At 40.0% G+C, this 23524-nt stretch overlaps 4 protein-coding genes across 7 annotated transcripts; 2 read left to right on the top strand and 2 right to left on the bottom strand.

Annotated features, from left to right (window-relative positions):
- Positions 1-378: 378 nt before the first annotated feature.
- On the bottom strand, positions 379-2466 carry LOC103979644 (glycerophosphodiester phosphodiesterase GDPD2-like). The gene is made up of 7 exons (XM_018823310.2): positions 2048-2466; positions 1799-1956; positions 1259-1318; positions 1086-1166; positions 814-1014; positions 646-741; positions 379-579 (listed from the first exon to the last, which is right to left on the bottom strand). The coding sequence occupies exons 1-7, from the start codon at positions 2238-2240 to the stop codon at positions 379-381; spliced, it is 990 nt and encodes a 329-aa protein (XP_018678855.2). The 5' UTR covers positions 2241-2466.
- A 4629-nt stretch (positions 2467-7095) lies between these two features.
- Positions 7096-8630, top strand: LOC135606528 (bidirectional sugar transporter SWEET14-like). Its single transcript, XM_065097559.1, has 6 exons — positions 7096-7209; positions 7345-7381; positions 7476-7686; positions 7774-7935; positions 8008-8127; positions 8218-8630. Exons 1-6 carry the CDS (start codon positions 7158-7160, stop codon positions 8479-8481), a joined length of 846 nt encoding a protein of 281 aa, XP_064953631.1. The 5' UTR covers positions 7096-7157; the 3' UTR covers positions 8482-8630.
- A 2689-nt stretch (positions 8631-11319) lies between these two features.
- On the bottom strand, positions 11320-12395 carry LOC135606529 (glutaredoxin-C1-like). The gene has a single exon (XM_065097560.1). The coding sequence runs from the start codon at positions 11957-11959 to the stop codon at positions 11558-11560; it is 402 nt and encodes a 133-aa protein (XP_064953632.1). The 5' UTR covers positions 11960-12395; the 3' UTR covers positions 11320-11557.
- Positions 12396-15297: 2902 nt separating this feature from the next.
- Positions 15298-22379, top strand: LOC135607858 (membrane-anchored ubiquitin-fold protein 3-like). 4 transcript variants are annotated; one of them, XR_010485272.1, is made up of 6 exons: positions 15298-15523; positions 15656-15792; positions 17114-17284; positions 18571-18794; positions 19410-20529; positions 21953-22379. XR_010485272.1 is itself a non-coding variant. In XM_065100018.1 (4 exons), the coding sequence occupies exons 2-4, from the start codon at positions 15663-15665 to the stop codon at positions 18621-18623; spliced, it is 354 nt and encodes a 117-aa protein (XP_064956090.1). In that variant the 5' UTR covers positions 15298-15523; positions 15656-15662; the 3' UTR covers positions 18624-18955. The 4 variants fall into 4 exon arrangements, 2 of the variants coding, with proteins under 2 accessions (XP_064956090.1, XP_064956091.1); XR_010485273.1 differs by lacking the exon at positions 19410-20529; XM_065100018.1 differs by lacking the exons at positions 19410-20529; positions 21953-22379 and having other exon boundaries at positions 18571-18955.
- The last annotated feature ends 1145 nt before the right edge of the window (positions 22380-23524 follow it).

The raw sequence follows: 23524 nt of genomic DNA on the forward strand, positions 1-23524 counted from the left end.
CATCATATAAAGCAAAATACATTTATCTTGTACTTGTCATCTACTGGTTGAGATAAGCTCTAACATTAGATCAAAGACAAAAATAGTATACAACAATTGCTTCCAAATGTCAACACTTTTGTCACACAATAGAATGTACACAAAAGCCTACATCATATTATGTTAGGCCTTAAAGCGTCCTTCACTTCAGCTGCATGGGATGAGGTCTGAGAGCCTCAGTGATCTCCTTCACCAAGTCTACGATTACGCCATTAACCCCCATCAGCTGCTGCATGTACACTGTTTTTGGCACGTTGCTGCAAGGGAAGAGCAATCTTTGTGTCAGCGCCTACGATTCGATGCTGTGCCGGAAACGTAGTAGTAACTTCAAGTAATGGATTACTTTAGCTGTCCGTATGTTAAGAGTGCGAGATTGGATTCCTTGATCCTTGCTACAGCTGCTGGATTCCTGAAGAAGGCTCTCACTTCGGATACTATTCCTTGTAAGCCGCTTGCCATGCACAGTTTGATTGCCTCGTCCAAGGAGTTCCTCCTTGCATCTCTGTAGATCTCCGTTCCTCCATTGGTGAGGAAGAACACCTGCGTCGGTACCTGAGAAATCAGATTGCATGCCCTGAAACCACGATGAGATGGAACTCTGCTTACGGGGTAGACGTTCTGGAGTCCACGCATTAGCCGTGCGGCGTCGGGCTGGAAGCTGGAGAAGACGATCGGCCTTTCCTCGGCGAACTCGAACACAACCTGCAGAACAGAGGAGGAATGTTCTCAAAGACCCAACACGAGGAATCGACGCTGTGTGACGGCGCGTCGTACTCGCAAGACGACTCGAAGAGCATGAGCAAGCTGTTCTTCTTTGTAGATGACATGGTCATCGAACTTCAACTCGATGTTGAAGCCCAGATGGGAATCAACGCCTTGGAATGCATCCTGCAGCGTGCAGAACGGGTCGTCTGCTTCGACGTCCCAAGTCAGAATCCTCCCATCTTTGGTCTTCCGAAGCAATGGCTTCCCCACCTGTCGTCCAATGGAGCAAGAAAGATCAGCATCAGTCCATCCAAGTGCAGTTCGAACAAGAACAGAACCACCTTCGCAGGATCTCTTTGCGGTCCATAGGAAAGGAACTCTCCCAAGCACAGATCAGTGACATGCTTCTCGGACAGATTTCCCTGTGATCAAGAGGTTCGAATGAGCTGCTGCCGAAGTGGGGCATGCAGTGACTGATGAAATCAACAGAAAGATGGAGATGGAAGAATCTTACATGTTCTTCGGTGAGTATGAGATTGTCATGAAAGATGATGGGGCAGTCATCCTTGGTCACCTGCAAGAATTGCATCGATGGTATTCTCGTGAGGATTCTACGAGGAGGAAGACTGTCCAACCAAAGCAGCCAAGATGGAGATATTTCCACATGCAGTAAATAATTTATATTTCCAATCAATATATTCGATTAATATCTTTTGTAATTAATGCTTGGAGTGCCTAATTAATTCATATTTAGCAGTTCCTAATTGATACTATCAATGTTAAAGCCAATGGGGTACATGATATACTAATGAGATCAAACGGTTGCTCTGTCGCCACAAGTCACCTTAAGACAAATCCTGTCCGATCGAGCATCCTCGTCACAATTCACGTGCGGATTCCTCGCTCGTGGCGTCGTCGCGCGCCGCGTCCTCGCCCTTCTTCAAAGCCGATCGCCGCGATCCAAACGGCGGAACACGAGAGAGAGAGAGAGAGAGAGAGAGGGGGGGAGAGGACGGAGAAGGCGATAATGACGGCATTACGCGAAGGTATATACCTGGACGTCGAACTCGACGAAGTCGATGTTGAAGCGGGCGGCCTCGTTGAAGGAGCGGAGCGAGTTCTCCTTGACCTCCTTCAGCCGCCGGTCCGGCGACGCCAGCGCGTTCATCCCCTTCCCCCGATGCCCGATCACCACCAGCCTCTCCGCCGCTCCTGCTCCACAGGTACGTAAATCCCCCATTGTCGCAACCGCATTCCACATTCCACATACAGAGAGAGAGAGAGAGAGAAGGAGCTGTGATACCTTTGAAAAGGCGCGTTAGGGAGGAGGAGAGGGCGACGGTGGGGGCCGCCGGGACCTGATCGAGAGTGGGGACGTCGGAGACGTGCACGGCCTTGAGCGCCATGGGAAGCGGGTGGGATCGAAAAGCTAGGGTTCCGGAATTGGGATCGGATATCGGAGAAATATGTTGGAAGCAGCAAACGAATGGGAACATTCGCGATACTCCGTTTACATCGGGAAATGCTGCAATATTCTCTCTTTTTTTGCTTTTTTTATTAGCGTGGAGAGGTCAACCGAAAAGAACGGTGGGCGGAAGAAAACCCCTGCCGTTCAAAACCTAAGATAGAATTAAAAAATAAATAGAAAAATAAATGAGTTATTTATAAAAAAAAATCTTAGATTTTGGGCTTTTTATACGCGAAGATGTCACTCTTTCGAGAATTTAGGAACAGCTTTTATTAAATATCATTTTTACTGAGGAGGTGGGATGTCGAGGGGGAGGGGGAGGGGGAGGGGGAGAGGAAAGGGCTTGAGCTGAGGAAGAAAGGGCGGAGGGAGACCACGAGTGGGGTCAACGACTGACAAGAGCAAGAGACAAGCATGGCAAAAGATGAAGAGAGTGGCGAGGGTACTGAGTAGGTCTCTTTGCTATGCTTCTTTACCTAGAAAAAAAAGGGGATAAAAGTTCAAAAGCAGATGCACCAAGTAAATAAATAAATCATCCAGAATAAATTGAAGAATAGTATCATTAATATTATGAAATAAGGTATAAATTCTATGATCTATTCCATCTTACTCACCACTGGAATTTATTGGAGAGGTGACAGTATGAGACAAGAAATTAAAGAATAGAATTGCATCATTTTATGATTGATTTTTGTATTGATGCCTAATTTCTTAGCCTGAATTATCTCTTTAAAATATTTATTATATACTTTAAAATTGTATTTAGTACAAATAATTAGTGACAAATAATTAAATTGGAATAATTTGTTTTATCGAGTCTATATATCGGGAGTGGGGAGAATTCAAAGACAATAGCATACCTATGGTCGGGCTGAGAAGGGTAAGTTTCTTGCTTTGCTTGCGCCAGCACCAGCAATCTCATGCCCCAACACCTTATACCGCAAGTGCTTTTGACAACACTGATTGAACTAGTGGGAGTTGGTCGAGTTGCATTGTTAATGCAAGCACCTATTACCATCCTTCAGACACCATATTGGAGCAGAAGTTTCATATATTTCATAAAGTTATTAATGCCTTCTATATTATGTTCAGAGTGCATCCTCTTTTAAGAGCTCAAATATCATTCATGGTGGTGGTTGCTAAACTTTTGTATGCTATAGTCCTATAGCCTCGTGATGTCAACTAAATGCATCGAGAGAAGAGAAAACATTTTCTTTTCTGAATCTAAGGATTGACACCTATTTTGGTGTTAGGAAAACCAAGATCCGTTGGGTCATAAATGTTGGTTGCCATCCTCATGCCTTGGTGTTATATTCTGCACTTTGTCAGATCATCTGCTGAAATGGTACGCTTTACAAAGATGCATATATGTATGCATGTATATATGTTGTTTATGAAAACATCATCTTGCTTGCAAGGATAAGGCTGGAGTCTCATGCATTGAGCTGCCCTTTCTATACATTTATGTTGCTTGTTCATTTGTTGAAGAGATTTTTCATGTTTAGTTGAAAATGTTAACGGGTGTAGAATCTAATGTGTTAGTCATCTTATACAATGGTCTCATTTTAGGGGAAAAAGAAGACAATGGTCTCGTTTTATGGAAAAAAGGTGGTTCTTGGCTTTCTTAAATTGGTAGTTTGACAAAATCAATGGATGCCGATCCAAAAGTTGGCTTAGATGGTCTTGAGTTTGACTTCTGCCATCAAAACTACCTTATGCACCATTTAGCTCAAAAGTTGGTTTCTTTGCCTCTGCTTTGACAGTCGGTGTATGGTTGAATGGCAAAGATTGATATCAGGAAATCTATTAGCTGATCAATCATCTTATTGGAGGAACTAGTGGCATGACATTCGCCCTAGTTTCTCTCAGGTTCAGGAACTGGATACTGTAAAAGGACTTTGACATCCCTTGATCTTCAGAATTGATATTAGTTGTGGTTTTGTGGACTCTCCATATGTAACTAACAAAATTGACTTTGGATCTAGTCATAAAACCTTTTGCTGCTTATCAGCTGAAGATCCAAATCCAAACCTAAGTCTTATGAGGCTAGTATTCAAGTGAAGGATCGGAATGGAGTTGAGAAATGAAACCCATTTTAGGAGTAGCCTGTGTTAGGCAAGATTAAGGAAAAGTGATCTTGTGTAATCCACTGCAGTCACCATGCATGAACCAAAACCAGGAACATCAGTAAATGATAGATTGAGACAACGAATGTGGACTACATATTCTACTTGCAAGGGAAGGGCATGTCTACTTGAGATGCTCCAAGGAATCTGTTTTTGTCACTAGAACATTACATTGCATTCATGGAACTCTGAGTCCTTCATGATAGTTTTTTGTGACATTACATATGCGTCAAGTTTATATTATGTTGATTACAATAAGAGATGATTTTGACATGAATATGCTTCTGGTTCTCCAATTCTAGACATTCTTATTCATTTTATTTTTATGGTATGCTATTACTCATTTTCGTTAAGCTATTGCTTATCACTGTCTTGTTATACACCAAGGTAAAATTTCCTTCCATATATTGAGGCTGGCCAGATTTTTTTCAACATTATATGAAATTGAAATGCTTAAACAAATTGTTAATTTATGGTGCGTTGTGTTCTATTATCATGCTAAAGAAATGGAATGATATCTTCATGCTTGTCCTCCGACAGACTGAAGGCCAGATGCCAGCAAAGCCTTACTAGTGATGTTTAGCTGTATTATGAAGAATGATTGTTGGGCTCTTTTTGAATCCATCATGCAAGAGTTGAATGATCCACTGGAAGGGTTGGCAGCAGCCAACCTTTAAAGTTGCAGATAGGATGTGACCATTTCAAATAGTGTTGAGGTATTGAACTGGAATTTTCATGGTATGAAGTTTTCCTCAGCAGTTTAAACGTTTGTAACATTTCCTCACAAAAGGTTGCAGATTTAGATGCAAAGCAATGCCACAAGCTGAGATCACAATGCACTCAAGAGCAGTCCCTAAAAAGAGACCAGCTTTCCTTTACCAAAGCCAAACTTCTTGTGCCATGAGAGGGGCCTCGGCAAGCCTAGCCATTAAATCATTGCTTAATGCTGTGACCGCATGATCAACTCAATTTATAATCACTTCCATCAGCATGAATCACCAGATTAAATATCTGCACAAAGGAGAAGGTACAATGATTGCTGGAACAGAGCTCCCATTATTACGGTTGCTCACATTTGTGGATGCTTCTCAAAAGTGTTTGTGGTATGGCATCTTGGCTGGGTTCTGTTCATGCAGATGATTGAGAAGAAGCTATCCACAGTAGAGAGAGAGAGAGAGAGAGAGAGAGATAAGAACAAGATGAAGATAGAGATCAAAAGCATTGGTGTGGTGGTGGCCACATTCCATTGGTGGGTCAATTGGTGATTGGCCTGATGACTCTATAATCAAGTTTTCATGTTATTTATTAAGCAGTGATAAGATCCACAACCAATGGTAGCCAGACATGGTACCATCACCAGGAGCATGATAATTCTATCATAGCAAATTATTGGGATCAGCATTGATCCAAACAGGAAGGAGAAAAGCTAATGAACCTGGCAAATTGAATAAAGCTAGCTACTGAGACAAAGGGATGGATGGATGGCTGGCTGGCTGCTCCTCTTGGTGTGATGAGGTCACCCATATAATTCCACCACCAATTATCATCAGGATTTGTGGGTCATCTCCATTCTCACACTTGATGTCACACAAGATAAACTAGCCATGATCTTCATGCATGCAATTGCCAATGTCAGCATCAGCACACACTTTGGAATATTTGTTACCTTCTTCTTTCATATTTCTTTTTCTGCAAATCCACTACTTTGGTTGTTGGCATGTCCATGTAAATTTGACCACGCTGAATGATTCTCCAGTTAATGTATTATTCTAATAATTCAAAGAGATAGAAGATCGATCGATCTTTTTCTCCGATGTTATACACTGGATTAGTTTATGATATCTCTACCTCTCTATAAAGCCTATGTAATCAGATCAATTTTGTCTTAGTTCTTTATAGTTGTTGTCTTTAAGATCTATATTTCCAGCTAACTAACTTATGGAAATCGAAGCAGTGATTTAGCACTCGTTTGATCTCTTATCGAAGAAATAATTTCTTTATATTTAAAGATAATAATAACAATCAATCAATTAAATTAATAGCCTCAGAGAGGAGAGGAAAGATCAATAGAGGGTCAAAGTTTGCTCTCCATGACATGACCAAAGCATACCAAATGGACGATAACGAGAGAGTATGAGAGAGATACGGAATTCTCCTTGGACCAAACATGGAATCTCCACCACCCACTCCTCGTAAGGGTGATCATAAAAGACATGGATGATCTTAGTCCACGTGGCCTTTGGAACACGACGAGACGTCCACTTTCCAAAAGCCAACTCGATCGACCGTCAAATTTGTCCTTCAAAGATAATTAATTACATGACAATTATCTAAGAAACATGATTTTTTAGGGTTTTATTTCACACGATACGTATCCAAAAGAGAAAAAGATCAAAGGCGGTGGTGAAGTGCAAACGAGCTCAGCATGTTCACGAACGCCGTTTCGTCGATTGGAAGAGAGCAAAACGGGGGGAGGCAGGAAGCTACCATGGCGTGTGCATGGAACAGGAAAAGGCAATGGTGGTGGTGATGATGATGACGAAGGGGTAACTGCAGAGTGCATGTGTGCGTGCGCGAGCCACAGATAAGAATCACATGAAATGACGCACCCTCTCATCCCTTATGTAACGTAACCACGAGTAGTCCCATCACCATTCCATGAAGTCACACATACGTATCCTGCATGATCGCGATATGCTCGACTGCTTCCTCTCCTCTCTTCCCCTATAAAATGGGGGCTCACCGAGTTGTTGATCCGAAGAAGAAGAAGGTGTTAGGAGGTGAGAGCGCCAGTGAAAGAGAGAGAGAGAGAGAAAGATATGGCAGGGTTATCCTTGGACCACCCTTGGGCATTCACCTTTGGCATCCTAGGTATATCTTGCATGGATCTCTCCCTAATCTAATTCAGAAGCTCTCTGAGGATTCAGGATGACACTGCACTTTTAATGCATTGTTCTTGTTCTGCATCTTTCATATCCTAACGCAGCGTCTCATCTTGTTCGATAGGTAACATCATCTCCTTCATGGTGTATCTCGCACCACTGTAAGGATAATTCCCTCCCACCGCTTCTTCTCTCTCTCCCTGTCGAGATTTTGTTGCACTGATCTTACCATGGATGATTGATTCGAGAGTGCAGGCCGACGTTCTACAGAGTGTGCAGGAGGAAATCCACCGAAGGGTTTCATTCGGTGCCGTACGTGGTTGCTCTCTTCAGTGCCACCCTGTGGATCTTCTACGCCTTCCTCAAGACCAACGCTGGCCTTCTCATCACCATTAACGCGGTCGGCTGCGTCATCGAGACCGCATACGTGGTCGTGTACTTCACCTACGCGCCAAAGGCCGCAAAGGTACATCATACACGCTCGCTCAACCATTTCATGTAGGCGACCGACTGTGAGTCGTCTGATCTGAAGAAGAGTGTCTTCGGATTGCAGATGTTTACCGCAAAGCTGGTGCTGCTCGTGAACGTGGGGATGTTCGGGTTGATCCTTGTGCTGACTCTTCTGTTCGCGAGGGGTGCCAAACGAGTCGAGGTTCTCGGGTGGATCTGTATGAGCTTCTCCGTGAGCGTTTTCGTGGCTCCTCTAAGCATCATCGTGAGTAGGAATCCTTGTGCAAATGCGGTAATCAGAGGATTAACCATACTGACGCCTTGTGTGATTGCTCAGAGGCTTGTGATCCGAACGAAGAGCGTGGAATTCATGCCATTCTCGCTGTCCTTCTTCCTCACATGGAGCGCCGTCGTCTGGTTCGGATATGGATTGCTAACCAAGGACTTATACGTCGCGGTATCTACCCACATCTAATCTCTTCATCTCGATCTTGTCGTGGCTTAACATCGCTCATCTCACTCACATTTCAACTTCCTGCTGGATTAGCTGCCCAATGTGTTGGGGTTCATCTTCGGGGTCCTGCAAATGGTGCTCTACGTAGCTTACAGGAACCAAGACAAGGCCATGGTGGAGCAGAAGCTGCCGGAGCACATCGCGTCGAAGCTTGGCACGGCGGAGAAGGTGTTGGAGATCTACGCGATCGGGGTGGAAGAGAAGGTGCCGAATAGAGCGCAGGAGGAGCAGGATGAGGACAAACAAGGCGTGGCAGCTGCTCCCATGGAGAAGAAGATGAAGCCTGCTGAAGTCTGATATCACTGTTGTCTTAATTCAGCATTCTCAAGTACTGAGATTAGTGTGTAATGTTGTCTTAGTACTAAGTTGATGGCAGCTATGTGTGTGGCACAAGCGAAGATTTGTTAGCTATGTATGCAGACATAACAATAAATATTTCTTTCTCATCTCTGTCATCTTCTTTGGTTGACTGACATATTGTAAAGTGAGAAGGAGCACTTCTTGTCTTCCATATGTTTATGTCTTTTAGTGTCTCAAAGGGATAATGATTATTATAACACATAAAAGTAATGATGTCATTATGGTTTAAAGCTTCTAATTCATATCTGTATGTCCTTTAGGCTTTTTTAGATAAATGTTCTTTTCCTAGATCATGTTCTTACTATAGTGGACAATGATGATGATGATGATGATATACATATGCTTGCAATCATACAAAAGGAGGAATTCTAATATTCTTACTAAATAAATAATCTTTTATTTTTTTATAAGATTATATATTTATTTACCTTTAAATTGGATTCTTTCTTTGTTAAATAATTAAAGCATTTCCTCACACATTTTCCTTTTTTTTTTTGTCTCTATCCTGATATACTAAAAAACACCAGATAACAAATTAATATATTGATAGATTGATCTAATATGGTACTCATCACACTTTAATGTCTGCCTAAGAGCAATTCTAAGGCTGATAAAAGAACACATCAAAAGGCTAGCAAACTAACCATATAATAAAGTCAGAAGTATAGTACTTAATAAATAGTTGACTCAACATCAATGACATAATTGGTATGTTTGATTCTCACCTATGGCCCAATGGTCAAATCTTATGTTGCTTTTTGACTTGTAGGCCACCTTAGGAGAAGATTCCTTGTCATCTCTTGCAACAGGAAAAGTCTTCATAGGAGAAGGCAAAATGTGCACTTTTTATGATTATAAGGTTTGTTCATTGGTGTTGCAACATTTGTGTCAACTTTGATGATTATGAAAGATTTAAGAAGTTATTTACTAACCAACCCCATGGCCATGTTCAATTTTGGTCAATGCATTTGACTCTTTTGTCTTTCATCTTGTCCTTTGATAAATGAATGGGAATTGCATGCATGAGTTTGTCCTACTAATTGAATGCAACTATTTTTGGCTTGAAAACACAAAGGGATGCCATGATTGAGTAAAACAAGTATTAGTAGTCCAAACATTGCAATAATCCACTTTGCAATTGAGTCAAAATTTTCTAATTATTTGTTATTTCTCCATGGTAGAATAATTAGGTATTAAATTAAGTTCTCCATATTATTATTATTATTATTATTATTATTATTATTATTATTATTATTATTATCTTTTCCTACTAATTGAATGCAACTATTTTTGGCTTGAAAATACAAAGGGATGCCATGAGTGAGTAAAACAAGTATTAGTACTCCAAACATTGCAATAATCCACTTTGCAATTGACTCAAAATTTTCTAATTATTTGTTATTTCTCCATGGTAGAATAATTAGGTATTAAATTAGGTTCTCCATATTATTATTATTATTATTATTATTATTATTATTATTGTTATTATTATTATTATTATCTTTTCCTACTAATTGAATGCAACTATTTTTGGCTTGAAAATACAAAGGGATGCCATTAGTGAGTAAAACAAGTATCAGTAGTCCAAACATTGCAATAATCCACTTTGCAATTGAGTCAAAAATTTCTAATTATTTGTTATTTCTCCATGGTAGAATAATTAGGTATTAAATTAAGTTCACCATATTATTATTATTATTATTATTATCTTTTCCTACTAATTGAATGCAACTATTTTTGGCTTGAAAATACAAAGGGATGCCATTAGTGAGTAAAACAAGTATCAGTAGTCCAAACATTGTAATAATCCACTTTGCAATTGAGTCAAAATTTTCTAATTATTTGTTATTTCTCCATGGTAGAATAAATAGGTATTAAATTAAGTTCTCCATATTATTATTATTATTATTATCTTTTTCTACATATACACATTTTAAAAACTACATATTTATACTTATTGGACTAAAAAATAGATGAAAAAATTGTCAAATGTAAGGCATCACTATTATTTTGTTGTATTTCCTATTAAATAATTGCATCAGGTTCATAAAAAAAACATCATATAAATAATCAATTATGTGTCTATTTTTATTAAGTCATCGCTCAAATCTAAAATCAAAATTGTATAGACCCATAATTAAACTTGTATATTATACATTCATTTAAATTAATATTTTTAAAATTATCCTTCCAAAAATATATTCAAAAAATGAGGAGATGAATAACCAACAAAAGTAATGAGAGGCATTTTAGGTATTTCCAAACTCATATGTGAGTCACAGTTAGTAGCAAATAACCTCAATTTACTAAACACATACTAATATATATACAGTATCAAACTATTTAGAGGGATATATAAATATATGTCAAATTATAATTTTGGAGGGACACATATGTTATTTCCAAAGTTTGAAAGGATAGATGTGTAAAATTCGTTGTGCCACACACTTCTCGCGGAGATTCGTGCTCATGGATCGCGCCTGCGGGACGCGCGGTGGCGTGCCATTGGCCGATCTCCCAAACTAACTTAACGTACCCCGCTGTGTACGGACGAGGGAGTTGGCATGTTGGCGGTTAATGACGTTATTTGTCACCCACAGCTCTCTCTTCTTCTTCATCATCTCCTTCGGCTTGTCTGTGCATTGACAGATTGTGTAGGGGTTATAAGATGTACTAACACTAATCTTTTGGCCATGCAAGTGCAGGAAGAGGAAGCGAACATTATGATGAGTTCAAATGATTCATCTAGGAGAAGAGCATGATTGATGACAACAAGTACTGCACTTGGAAGAACTCCTAAGAAAAACCAAACCAGCAATCTTCTCTCGGCTTTCTGGCTTAGCCTTTAAGATCTTTCTGTACATGTAATCTTCCATCCTCAACCAAAGTTGCACTCCTTTCTTCGTCACCACCATGCATCCCATTAAGAACTGCACCAAAATGGAGGACCCCAAAAACCAACCTCTCTCTCTCTCTCTCATATTAGATACGGTGGGTTTGCCATGCGCATGCTTCAGAGCCAGAGAGCGCCGGCTTGTTTGAGGAGGGGGACGAGGGCGCCGCTTATGTGGGCGGCCATGACCCGGTCCATGGCCCCAACCAGCTTCCCGCCGATGAATACCACGGGTACGGCGGGGCCGCCGGCTGCACCACCGCCGAGGAGGCGGGCGAGGGCGCGCTCCATCTCCCGCCCGCGCGGGTCCTCGTCCAGCTCCACCACCGACGGGCTCACCCCCATGCCACAGAAGAGCCGCTTCAGGGCGTGGCACATGCAGCAGGTGCTCACGCTGAAGATCACCACCGCGCTCTCCGCCGCCAGCCGCTCCACCCGCTCCAGCGCGTCCATCGTCGTCGTCGGCCCCATCCCAGCCACGTAACCCCACGCCTCCGCTGCCGCCGCCGCCTGGTAGTACATCCTTGAGCACACTCGTTCTCTACGAAGACTTAAAATGACAGGAGCTCAGAGGATAGACGTAGTCGTGGAGAGTTGGGGAAGAGGAGCAGAGTATTTATAGGAGGCAGAGGCTGCCAGGGTCAGAATGGGAACTACCGCTTCTATTTTCATGCAAGAGAAATCCAAGTTTTTAAGGTATTTTTTTTGCTTCTGTCATTTCAAATCTCGTGTACTTTAGGAGAACAAACATAAAGAACAGAGAGGTGGAGAAGGAGCAGAGCTGCAGGCTTTAACACAGGGGGGATACGGTCGTGCCGGGCAAATGCGGCTGTCACCGTCCTTGTTGTCGGCCGAGATCGATCCGCAGTCGCCGGTACGGTGACCCGACCCGACCCCACCTATTCCTGCATCACTTTGGAGAGCAAAACCGGGCGGAGAGACGCCCGCATGATCTGTTCTCGTGCAGTCTCCCCCTGTTACTTCTGCCAGTACCACTCGATGTGCTTTACCCAATTGGTCTCACCAACAACACGTCTTCTTCTTGATACTTGGCGTTCACAATCTTTGGCATCAGCCAGGCAAGGTCAACGGTCAACGGTCAAGGAAGACCGCCATGCGCTCGTCTCTGCAGAACAAAAAGGACAAGCCAAGGGTGGCCGAGTGCGTCAGCACGTGGGAGGCATGCAATGAATGGTGTCGGCGAGGAATGTGGCAGGCCGCCGCGCCAATTTTAAAGCCAGTGGACGTATAGAGTTTGTAGAGAGAGAGGAAAACAAAGCACAACAAGGAGTTCCCGGTGGTGCAGTGATGGGGGGGAGGTGATGCAGAAAAGCTTGACTTGGGTATGGAAGTACACAATGACCATGAAAAGAAGAACAAAAAGAGCTGCCTACGCACGAGAATAAAGCAAACAGATGGAAGCTCATGTACCTCTCGCAGCTTAATGTGAGGGAACCAACAATCGATTGCATGAACAGTAGCAGTCTGGAAAGCTGTTCCAAGAGATATAGAAGAAGACCATACATATATATAAGCTCTTCTGTGGCAGCTTCTTGAGGTGATAATGGAGACAAAGCAGCGAGCCCTAACGCACCGTATCTTCTCCATCAGTCTGCGCGAGTCCGTTGCCGGACACAGCTTTTGATGAGCACTGAGAGGTCAAGACAAGTGAGTACAAGTTTCGGTGAATCTGAATGAGGGGAATAACAAAGTTGGGAGTCCGTCAGAACCCCCTGTCGCTTGGTCTCCTGAGGCGAGGTGGTGGCATGCACACAAGCCAAAGCCTCCCTTTCTTCTCCACAAGCTTGGCAGTGTGATCATTAACGATCCCACATGTCTCTCCATGACGAAAGAGGAAGGCAGAGCCGACATGACGGCATCTGCTTCGAGGCTTACGTGATGCTGGTTATTAGCTGCTGCTGCTGACCTCCACTGCCCCTCCTCCCTCCTCCCTCCTCCTTGCTCTCCTCTCGAAGCCTCGTGTGCTGTTTGCTAGCTATACGCATAGCTTCCATGCCGCTACCGCTGCATGCTCATCCAAGCTTTGTCGGGGAAGCCATTCAAAATCATGTACAGCGCAATCGAAGCTTCCCAAACATGCAAAGGATACTTCCAACTCTCAGTTTGATTTACATAAGGAGATGAAGCAATAATAAAATTATAAACATATTAACGATCAATTTCATCTATTAAATATTAAAGGTTCCAAACCTCATTCAACACGGAAGATATTAGTATGATAATAGCAGACAAAAAAGACAAGAGATTTGAGATAGAATAATTTCTCTTTATCACTGTGAAGTGGTCCTCAAGAAGGAATGCTTATTAAATCTAAAGAGAGACACTTATAAATTACAGAATGAGTTCCAAGCTTCATATGTGGATAAGGAATCAACTTTCTCTTTCTATTCATCTCAATCCAAATGGCCCTCCAAATACCCAATCTTTGGCAAAAAGAAGATATGGTGGACCATGGTTAGGGTTTTCTACAACCAATTGTGTTCCATTGATACACATTTGCAGATCACAGGAGACTACATTTCATCAATGCAAAATTGGTGAGTTTTCTCTCTCTAAATGTATGTTAAGGTTATATATCCATATGGAATTGTTTAAAAAATACATAGAGAGAATTCTTTTTCATTAGTTGACTATTAGCATAATGATGTTGAAATGCAAACTAACATTAATGCCTATCAGATTGGATATTTCCTCTATAAAGTCTAACATTTTTGGGTGATCATAATTCTTGTTCCTAAGTCTCACATTTTCATAGTAATATTTATATATTTTTTCTAAAATTAAAAAAATGTAATAAAAAGGGAAGAAGGAAAGAAAGAAAAACATATAATTGTTTGGTGGAAGGGAGGTTAGCATTTCACCTTCCAACTCTCTTCTTTCTCTTTCCTCCATGAAAGAGGAATTTCTCCAAACTCATTTATTTATTTTCTTCATCTAAATTCTCTCTTGTCCATATTAATTAATGCTATTAGTGAAGGATAACAAGACACAAATAATATGTAAGAGAAATCATTTATTTATGCATATATATTTTTAAGAACATATATGCACAAAAAGAAATAAAAAAGATTTGATGAAGTTTGAGATTATAATTTAATAATAGAAGATATTTTAGCAAAGTTAATTTTGGTTGACTTTTCTCTTGTACATATTATTCATGTTGTATTTGCTATATCTATACTTATCAATGCCTATTCCATTTTATACATTATTATGTTATTCTATATTTTTTCTTCCTTGTTATTTAATTAATGGTTTAAATTATTGAGGCAAATATTACCCTACTTAAATTATTTTCAATTATTTGCCTAGAAAATTTTTATTTTTGCTCCTTTTTATCATAGAGATTTTTTAAGAAAATAAAATATAAATGAACCATTTAAAAAAAATCTCCTTTTTGAGCTTTGCTTGAGAAGCACCCCACATTTTTAATATTTTCAAATAGCACCCTTTTTTTAATACCTAAAATATCTTTAAAAATAATATAGTAAAAAAATTATGTTACAATATTTTTATACTACATTATAGTATTTTCTTAGTATTATTAAAAATACAATATTATATTATAATATTTTTATATTATGTTATAATTTTTTAGTATTATTGAAAATATTGTAATGGACCAATTGACATTATGCATCTGTCAATAATGAAAAAAATATTATATAAGTATTGAGAAAAAAAAGGCTTTTTCAGGAATTAGTCTAATACGAATTTTTGTATAAAAAAATAAAAAAAACTCCTATATGTAAATTATCCAATTATTTTATATTAAAAAATAAAAGGCAAAAAAAAAAAGGAAAAGAAAAGAATAACTTTTTATCTTTGCCACGCTTTCACGATGCCGTCTTCTTTGGTCAAAGAGAAGCAGCCACCAAAAGCAGAAGCTCTTCCTTCTCCGTCTCCCTCCTCGTCTCCACCCCCGAGCATCCCTCGCTCTCGAACTCCTAACCGCAACTCTTATCGTTTAACCTTTGCGAATCCGTCGCTGGATCTTGCGATCGCGTCCCCTTCCCCGGTCCGATACGTCTCCGGTCTCCGTCTCCGCTTGAATTTCGCATAAAGGCGAGGCCTTTTCCCCCTCCTCTGTTTTCCTCTCGGCAGATTTGAGTCGCTTTGCGTTTGCCTGCTGGAATTCTTAGCTGGACGGAGAGAGGGTTTAGGGCACTGATGGGTCTTCTTTGCGGTTGGTGGCAGGGAGCAGATGCCAGAGGAGGATCTGGTGGAGCTGAGATTTCGGCTCTATGATGGATCCGACATCGGTCCCATCTGCTACTCTTCGTCTTCCACGGTTGCTATGCTCAAAGAGAGGATAATATCTGAATGGCCAAGAGGTGCTTTTGATTTATTCAAGATAATTTAAATCTTCACTTTGCTGTGATGCGTTTTACAGTGATATATTCTTTAGCTTTAAATACAAGCATGATATATATGTGAGAAGCTGGCGGTTTGCTGTTAAAGTTGGATAGATAATTAATAATGATTTGCTAGTTAAACTCAGACAAAGTTTAAACAAATCTATTATCATTGTTAAAGTCGGATGAACGTTAATTAGCGATTTTCTTGTTAAATTCAGACAAATTTATTATCATGATTTGCTCACATAAAATTCTTTTCCCTGTAAAAGACTGATTGTTTTGATTTGGTGTATGCTTTAGCATGGGTAACAATGTTGGTATTTGGTCATGCTTATGCGAAAATATGGAGGATACTTTGTTTTAGAATTCAATTTTGTGTTAGTATACTTCCTAACTGGATCTTTAAGAACTGTGATGGCTATCTGTGTAAGATGTGGTCACACCTGATCCAAATTGGTGGTAAGAATGTTGTTGATGCAAAGAAATGTAACTGTGCGGAACTAACCCTGCAAACTACCACTTGATTACTGGTTTATAGCATGTTCTCGAAGAACAAGTTGAAAATATTTCCACAATGAAATTTCTTCTAAGAATTTTGCTGAAGAGGCATGAGGTATGTGTAGCTCGTTGTGTGTGCTTCTAACAGTGTAAGAATGTTGAGATAGATTTTCTACGTACAAGAGGTTTTGTTCACAATTTTTTAGAAGAATGTTAAAACCATGGGATGGGAATGGTTTCTGCTACCTAATGTGATGTTTATGAAGGCCATATGTATTCATTTTATTTTTTATTTGTTTTGTTTACCTTTCTTTCCTTTTATATCTTTGTTTTTCTCTCTCTCTTTCAGATTTGGTTTGTGTAGGGAGAGTGTAGGTGGAAGAGGGAGTAAGGTAAGGCTATGGTAACTCATGGGTCCATCAATGAGCTTTGGAAACTTTGGAGTAATAATTGTCTTAGGTAGTCCAAATGATTGGGATTAAGTGTTGGTTACTTACCTAGATTTTTTTTTTTTTTCATATTAATTACCCATGTGAGTCTTGAAGAGTGAGTAAACTTCTTAACATTGAATCTTGATATTTTTTAAGGTTGGCATCCTCATAGACTCTTAATATTGTTCATGTTATTGATCACTTGTCACGAGAAGATACACCACTTATTATTGTTGAGATTTTTAAATGTTGAGATCTCTCTCTCTCTTACTTTTGATATGTTAACCTGTTGGTGGTATTCATTCTTTGCTGGCCCATTTTCTGTTTAGCCATTGGTGATTCGTATTCAAATACTGTCCTGGCTGCAGATAAGAAGATTATCCCAAAATTGGCTAATGACGTCAAACTGATAAGTGCGGGAAAAATATTGGATAACAGCAAAACAATCTCTCAGTGCAGACCAAGTTTTGGTGAACTCCCTGGAGGGGTTATCACTATGCATGTTGTTGTGCAGCCGTCGTCTGCTAAATCTAAAACAGGTAAGCAGAATCTTGTTTACATTTTATTATTCTTGTTGATGTCACTTTGGAGCTAGATGCTTTTAAAAGGTACATGAGATTCATGTCTTGTGGCATTTAGTAGTTTTTTTGTCAGAAGTTTTTCCAGATCAAATTTGAGACTGAATTAAGTAAATCTTAATTTGAGATCGACTCATATAACATTTGCTTAAGACATCTTATCTAGTCTAGTATATTGAAAAATGTTGCATCTCCACTTTAAGCTAATATGATTTGCAATTATATTAGGTATTCTAATTAGCTGACTTGCACTAAGGGGATGCCGTATGTGTGTCCATGAACCAGTGAAGTTATTTATGAGTTTGGAGTTACATAATTGCCAATTTGGTTACTCTGTATATAGAAGGTTTCTGATATGACTGAATTATGTGCACTAACATGTGCTGGTACCTGTGTGTGTTTTACACAAGACTACAAGAACTGTAGAAAACAATTATGCCATTTGGATTATTAAAGAAAAAAAAAATTAAGCAGAGCCTTAGAGAAGCTTTCTTGAAATCGACAAATTTCTGGATATATTTGGCTTACATGTGTCATGTCCTGTACATCTTTTTGCTTATTGCAAATAAGCTACTCAAGGAGGGCACATAAGGATCTATTTCCTGAAGGTGATATAGCAAACATGGATTACATGAGAATGCGGTTGGGCAATAATTGAAACCTGGCAAAAGCTTGATTGCTTAAATGATTCGACATTTTAGATCTGAAGGAGTTGCAAAAGTTTGCTTTGAGATGTTAAATTTGGATTGCCAGTGTAAGTCTAATCAGTGTCATTTAAGTCAGTCTAGGATAAATATAGTGGTGACTATCTTCATATCGATGCCTTGATCCAAGTAGATGAGGTGGCTCAAGAAGATAAACATGTATGACAACTTGTATGCAGGTTGTCATCATGGGACCATCCATAGTACCTTGTCTTACTATCTCTCAAGAAATTTGCTGATGTTTAGTAACTGCATAAGAACATTCATAGAGATTCGGAGCCGGTGGAAAAATTTTCAGTCTTTGCCTTCTCAAGATTTAAATTTGATCGTCTTTCTTTATGCATACCAATGTTGTTTAAACTTGAAACGAATTGCGTCTTCATGTTTTTGACTAGAATGTGGATACTTTTGGAATTAGCTTACTGTACAGTGGAACTGAGAAACACTTCAATTTTTTGAATGCTTAGTTTTCATGTTCCTCTAGTTAGAAGTCATTTTCATCAAAAGTTAATATAAGCTTACTACTATTTTTTTTTTTGACAGAGAAGAACGTCGACGAGTTGCCAAAGAAAGCCTGTTCCTGTTCCATATTGTAGAGCAATTAGCTTCATCTATTAGTTAGTCAGCTACAATAGTATTATATCCACCTGGGAGGAACAGGAAGATGGAAGAACACTCATGGCACAAGTTCTTTTCCTGGATGAAGATACCGATGCTTCCCTCATTCCATCTCTGCTGTCGCAGGTTGGTGAGATGGGAAAAGAGAGGTATATATCAAGTAGATTCTCTAAGTTCATCCTGTTGAGATTACAAAAGCATTCTTTATATTGATCATACTCACTGCATACAGACTCGAGTGTCCTGTTCTTCACATTGTTCTTGAACTCCAATTTGCTAATGCAGAGCACTGCTCATCTATTGCTTTCCATTTTCTGCCTTCGCTATTCCCTTCAATGCAATCTCCAGTAATCTTCAACTTGTGAGATCCAGTGGCATACTTTCCCTGCCATCTTGCTTTCACTACCTTCCACACTGATCACTGATCACTGATCTTTAGTGATCAACTTTTTAAACGGGTACGGGTACGGGTACGGACCCGTCGATTATTAGATTCAGATCCGTATTTGAGTTTTCTGGTGTCACTCTTTTCCGCATCCTCGGAACTGGGCAGCTTTTTAAACGGGTACGGATTCATTAATTATTAGATTCAGATCCGCGTTTGAGTTGGTTGTTTATCGGATTCGGATTTGGATCCTGCTGTTCGAATCCAAGTCGTAAGCATCTCTGTGCAGTCTCCTTCTCCAAGTCCGAACCTTCTCGTACTCTTCCCGAGTTCACTCACCACATGTATTTATCGACCTTAAACCCCATTCGCGTAACAGAAAGTTCACGAGGCTTTCGACTCCGGAGATACAGAGAGTGATGGAGAACTCCTTCTCGGCCGATCCATGGAACGCCGCCGGGCATTGACGGGACAAGCCCGATCGAGACTCAGCGGTGCCGGCGGCGAAGCCTCGAGTGGTACCCATTCTCGTCCAGTTTGTCGGATCCGACGGGACGCCCGCGGAGGCGGCAAGGTCGGTTGCGGCTGCGACGATCCTGAGGGTCCTCCGAGGCCACCTGATGCGGAAGAACGTGAGGGTAGTCTCCCGGATCGATGCGGCGGTGGGGGAGATCGAGCGGTGGATCCGGGAGGAAGAAGAGCAGTTGTAGGCGGACCCGATGGAGCGGCTGTGGATGGGTGAGAGATGCTCATGGCGTTGCTCCTCCGCCTGGACTCGGTGCGCGGGGTGAGGGAGTACCGCGGAAGAAGGTGATCCGGAGAGTGATCTCGCTGCAAGAGTTCCTGGATTCGTTCCCGGTCCAACTCCAAACCCTAGATTCATCAGAGATCCGTGATTCTGGTGCCGACGCCAAAGACAACGCGGTTCTTGAACGCCATGATCCGGGCTCTACTGCCGACGGATAAGTTGTCTTCCACGAGAACCAAGATCCGATGTTAGCCGTGAAATGCCAAAGCCCACGAAAGAGGACCGGTCTCCGTTGCTTCTGATGACAAGTTCGAAACCCTGGACTTCGCGGGGGAAGAAGGCTTCGTGTTGATCAGCATGGACGAAGCCATGGGTACGTCTCCCACGGGAGCAGTCTCTGAAGCAAAATACGATGAGGTTAGCTTGGAGAAATCTGCTGTATCTGGCGAAGAGAGCAGGGACGAATCAGGACCGCACATGGCAAAGGATCCAACACAAGAATGGGCCGAACAAGGAGATGGTCCGAAGGATGGATCTAGGATGGCACAGGTGCTGAAAAAGATGATGGCAGAGAAGGAAAGGCTGCAGGATCTGGTGGCAACACAATGTGAAGAGAGCGCACAAATAAGCAGCGCGATGACATGGCTGGTCGAGAGGGTCGAGCGCTTGGAGCAGGGGGTATAGAGCATGAAAAAGGAGAGTAAGAAAAGGCATGCTAACTGCGCTCGTGCCTCCCCAATCAATAAGAAAGGTTGTCTAACAAGTAATTCTGCAGTCATATCCATTCTCTTTTATATCAGTTCTGTTAGAACTCGCAAGTTTACGTTGATTCTGTAAGCTACGAAAAAGTAAATGATTCTTGTGCAGTTCTGCTCTAGCAATTTTTTCTCCTTTTAGCTTGTTCTTGGCCTTTGTTATGTTTCTTTGGTCAAGGATATAGTCTCTTTCACATGTTTGATAGGAAGTCTGACAGTAAATGAAATTAGTTCTCCCAAGGTCTGTGTTTAGATTCCCAATTCTCAATTGTTCTGATGAATATAATTCTAGAGATACTTCTGCCAATTCTAGTCTTATACCTATGGATATTTTAGAGATTAGAATGCTAAAATTTTTAATTACATATAATCAAGGAGGATTTTGAGCAAGTTTAGCCTTATTTTCTCTAATTGGGATAGGAGAAGAGTAAGTCTGGCTGGTATGAAAGGTAAGAGTCCTAGTTAAATTTAGAATTAGATTGCTTGATTGAGATTTTAGACCCAAATCACCTCTCTCCTGCAATCTCTCTCCTCTCAGATCATTAAGGTTAGAAATAATAGGGAGCCAGTGGTGGAAGAAGGTGAAGCATTGCCCGGAGATTGGCACGGATAATTTTACTTTTTAATAATAATTTCATAATATCTGATGATTCTTTTGTTTTTAATACATATGAACTTGATTCTGTATTTGATTTGTGAAGTTATGTAAAGCATATAATTCTATTTTAAAGTATAAAAGATCTGTTCTGTTTTACTCTTATCAAATTATTAGATTTATATCTATGTTGTTCTGTATCTTGTTATATTAAAAAAAAAGGAGTTGATTGAGAAAATATGGGCTTTGATTCTTTTATTCATTTAGATCAACGGAGGTGTCGCAACAATTATTTGATAGGTAAGTGTGATGCATGATATATAGTGTATGTGCAACACAATAGTATTGGCACATTTGATGATATATCCTATTATGGATAGAAAGACCAATGTTGATAGGCGATTTTCTAAAGGGATTAATTGGTTGCGAGTGTGGCAATAAACAAATTCCCACAATTGTAACACAAGCATAAATCATTACAGCTCCACTCTAGTCATACATTACCGTTCTAGTTATAGGTCAGAGTTCGACATGAAATAACATCTCGTATTTGTAAGAGGGGTAGTTTCATCTGGGCCCATATATAGTCAGTCAGGTTATCTGATGGATGGATCGCTTGATGATATTAATCTTATGTTTCTTGTTATGCATAAACTATCAAAACAGTATTCATGTTCATATTTGGTTCTGATTAATAATTTTATATTATTTCCCTTCATTATTATATATGTTGTGAGATATTTCAAATTTTCAATGAGACATGATTTGTCTTTCTAGTCCTTATTGAGCTTAACGTGCTCACTTTAAATTATTATATTTTTCAGGTGACCCACAGATATAGCAGCTACAGATGGAGTGAAGTCCTCGTACCTTAGAAGGTGGAGATTGCTAGCTAGCTTATTTGTCATTGAACATTGTAGTTGAACATTCATCTTAGTTTAATGGTCATGATGAGGCTTAAACATGCTGATTTAAAAATAAATATTTTGTGAATTTAAGTTTCTTTTTGTTAATGTATGTGTTGACAGGAGATTTCTCCTTTAGTCGCAAAAACAGGTGTCCTCTGAACTGACCTGAGGTGCCGAATTCAGATTTTTGTGTTTTGCGTCTACTTTTTTAAACCAATTTCAATTTGATGGACTATCCTATCTAATGTGTCGCTCCATTGGGAAGATTCTCCTCTATGTATTCATCAACTGTAACCAAAACTTTGCCAGGATGATTTTGATGCCTTGATTGAGAGTTTGTTGATGATGTTAAATCTGACGTTAAAGCTCTGATCTAATGTCTTTCAGCATGATACATTCTTGGCATGTTGTTGCAAACAGCAACCAAAGTGCAGTTTGCATCCTTCAAGGAATTTGCATCGACTCTTATTCTCCTTACAGGTCAACTTCAATGATAAACCTGTTGAGATCAGACACAGATGAGGTGGGGATCATTAGGTCCAAATTGCATGCAAAAACAAGGCCAGACAAGATTTAGTAGCAAAGAAAGCTGCTGAAATTGGTGAGCTAGAAACTTATTTGTCACTTGCATAACCTAAAAATTCTTGGATTTTTTTGCTCTATCATATAGCTTCTGGAACTGATGATTTGTTATGATATATGCTATGCAAATTCTCCATTGTTAACACTTGCAGTTGCATGAATGCAGTGTTTGTGATGCTTGGTCTGCAGCTTTAAGATATTAGAGGAGCAAAGATCAATGTGCAGATTGCCTGCTTCATGTTCTTTGGTGACCCATGGTAGTACCACATCTTGGAGACAGTTTTCTTATGAGTTTACAATGTTTTGTGTGTGTGTGTGTGTGTATATATATATATATATATATATATATATATATATATAGTGGTAGGTAGCTTAGGGTTTAACACAGTGAATATATATTATGTATTGAACTCATTATTATGTTGCCTTTAGTTGTTATTACTGAATTCTTTTTCAAGTCACAAAATTGACTTTGACTATTGATAGAGAAAAGTACAAAAGATCTTACTTTAGAGATATTTCTTTAGTGTGTCGTTTTCTTTTTTTATTACTTATTTCATGGTAATAAAGTAATCTAAATCCTGAGTAATTTATTAAGTACTTGAATCCAAATCCAAACATAGATCTAGTTGTTAGAAAAAAATCTTGGCATGCAAGGAACCTATGATTACAATGACTTACAAATTTGTTCTTAATCAATGAAGCAAATCCCAAATGATCATATCATAATTCTATATTCAATTATTTCCAAGGTTAGGGATTTATTTCAGTCGTACTCACCATATCTAATGCAATAATAGATGCGCCACCTTTCTATCCCTATTAATTCCAATCAAATTTCACCCGTTCGATCCCAAACTTCATCATCCCAGCCGTTACTTCTCCCACGACAATTTCCCAATCCCT

Source organism: Musa acuminata, chromosome BXJ2-3, assembly GCF_036884655.1.
Source record: "Musa acuminata AAA Group cultivar baxijiao chromosome BXJ2-3, Cavendish_Baxijiao_AAA, whole genome shotgun sequence".
Lineage (NCBI taxonomy): Eukaryota > Viridiplantae > Streptophyta > Magnoliopsida > Zingiberales > Musaceae > Musa > Musa acuminata.

Bases quoted from the DNA above. Each gene is read 5' to 3' on its own strand.
- LOC103979644 (XM_018823310.2), bottom strand. From the start codon at position 2,240: ATGTTCCCATTCGTTTGCTGCTTCCAACATATTTCTCCGATATCCGAT. The intron at 1,015-1,085 runs GTGGTTCTGTTC...ATTGGACGACAG, and splicing joins CGCAAAGAGATCCTGCGAAG to GTGGGGAAGCCATTGCTTCG. The intron at 580-645 runs GTAAGCAGAGTT...GTACCGACGCAG, and splicing joins GACTCCAGAACGTCTACCCC to GTGTTCTTCCTCACCAATGG.
- LOC135606528 (XM_065097559.1), top strand. From the start codon at position 7,158: ATGGCAGGGTTATCCTTGGACCACCCTTGGGCATTCACCTTTGGCATC. The intron at 7,210-7,344 runs GTATATCTTGCA...CTTGTTCGATAG, and splicing joins ATTCACCTTTGGCATCCTAG to GTAACATCATCTCCTTCATG. The intron at 7,687-7,773 runs GTACATCATACA...TTCGGATTGCAG, and splicing joins ACGCGCCAAAGGCCGCAAAG to ATGTTTACCGCAAAGCTGGT.
- LOC135606529 (XM_065097560.1), bottom strand. From the start codon at position 11,959: ATGTACTACCAGGCGGCGGCGGCAGCGGAGGCGTGGGGTTACGTGGCT.
- LOC135607858 (XM_065100018.1), top strand. From the start codon at position 15,663: ATGCCAGAGGAGGATCTGGTGGAGCTGAGATTTCGGCTCTATGATGGA. The intron at 15,793-17,113 runs GTGCTTTTGATT...TCCTGGCTGCAG, and splicing joins AATATCTGAATGGCCAAGAG to ATAAGAAGATTATCCCAAAA. The intron at 17,285-18,570 runs GTAAGCAGAATC...TTTTTTTGACAG, and splicing joins GTCTGCTAAATCTAAAACAG to AGAAGAACGTCGACGAGTTG.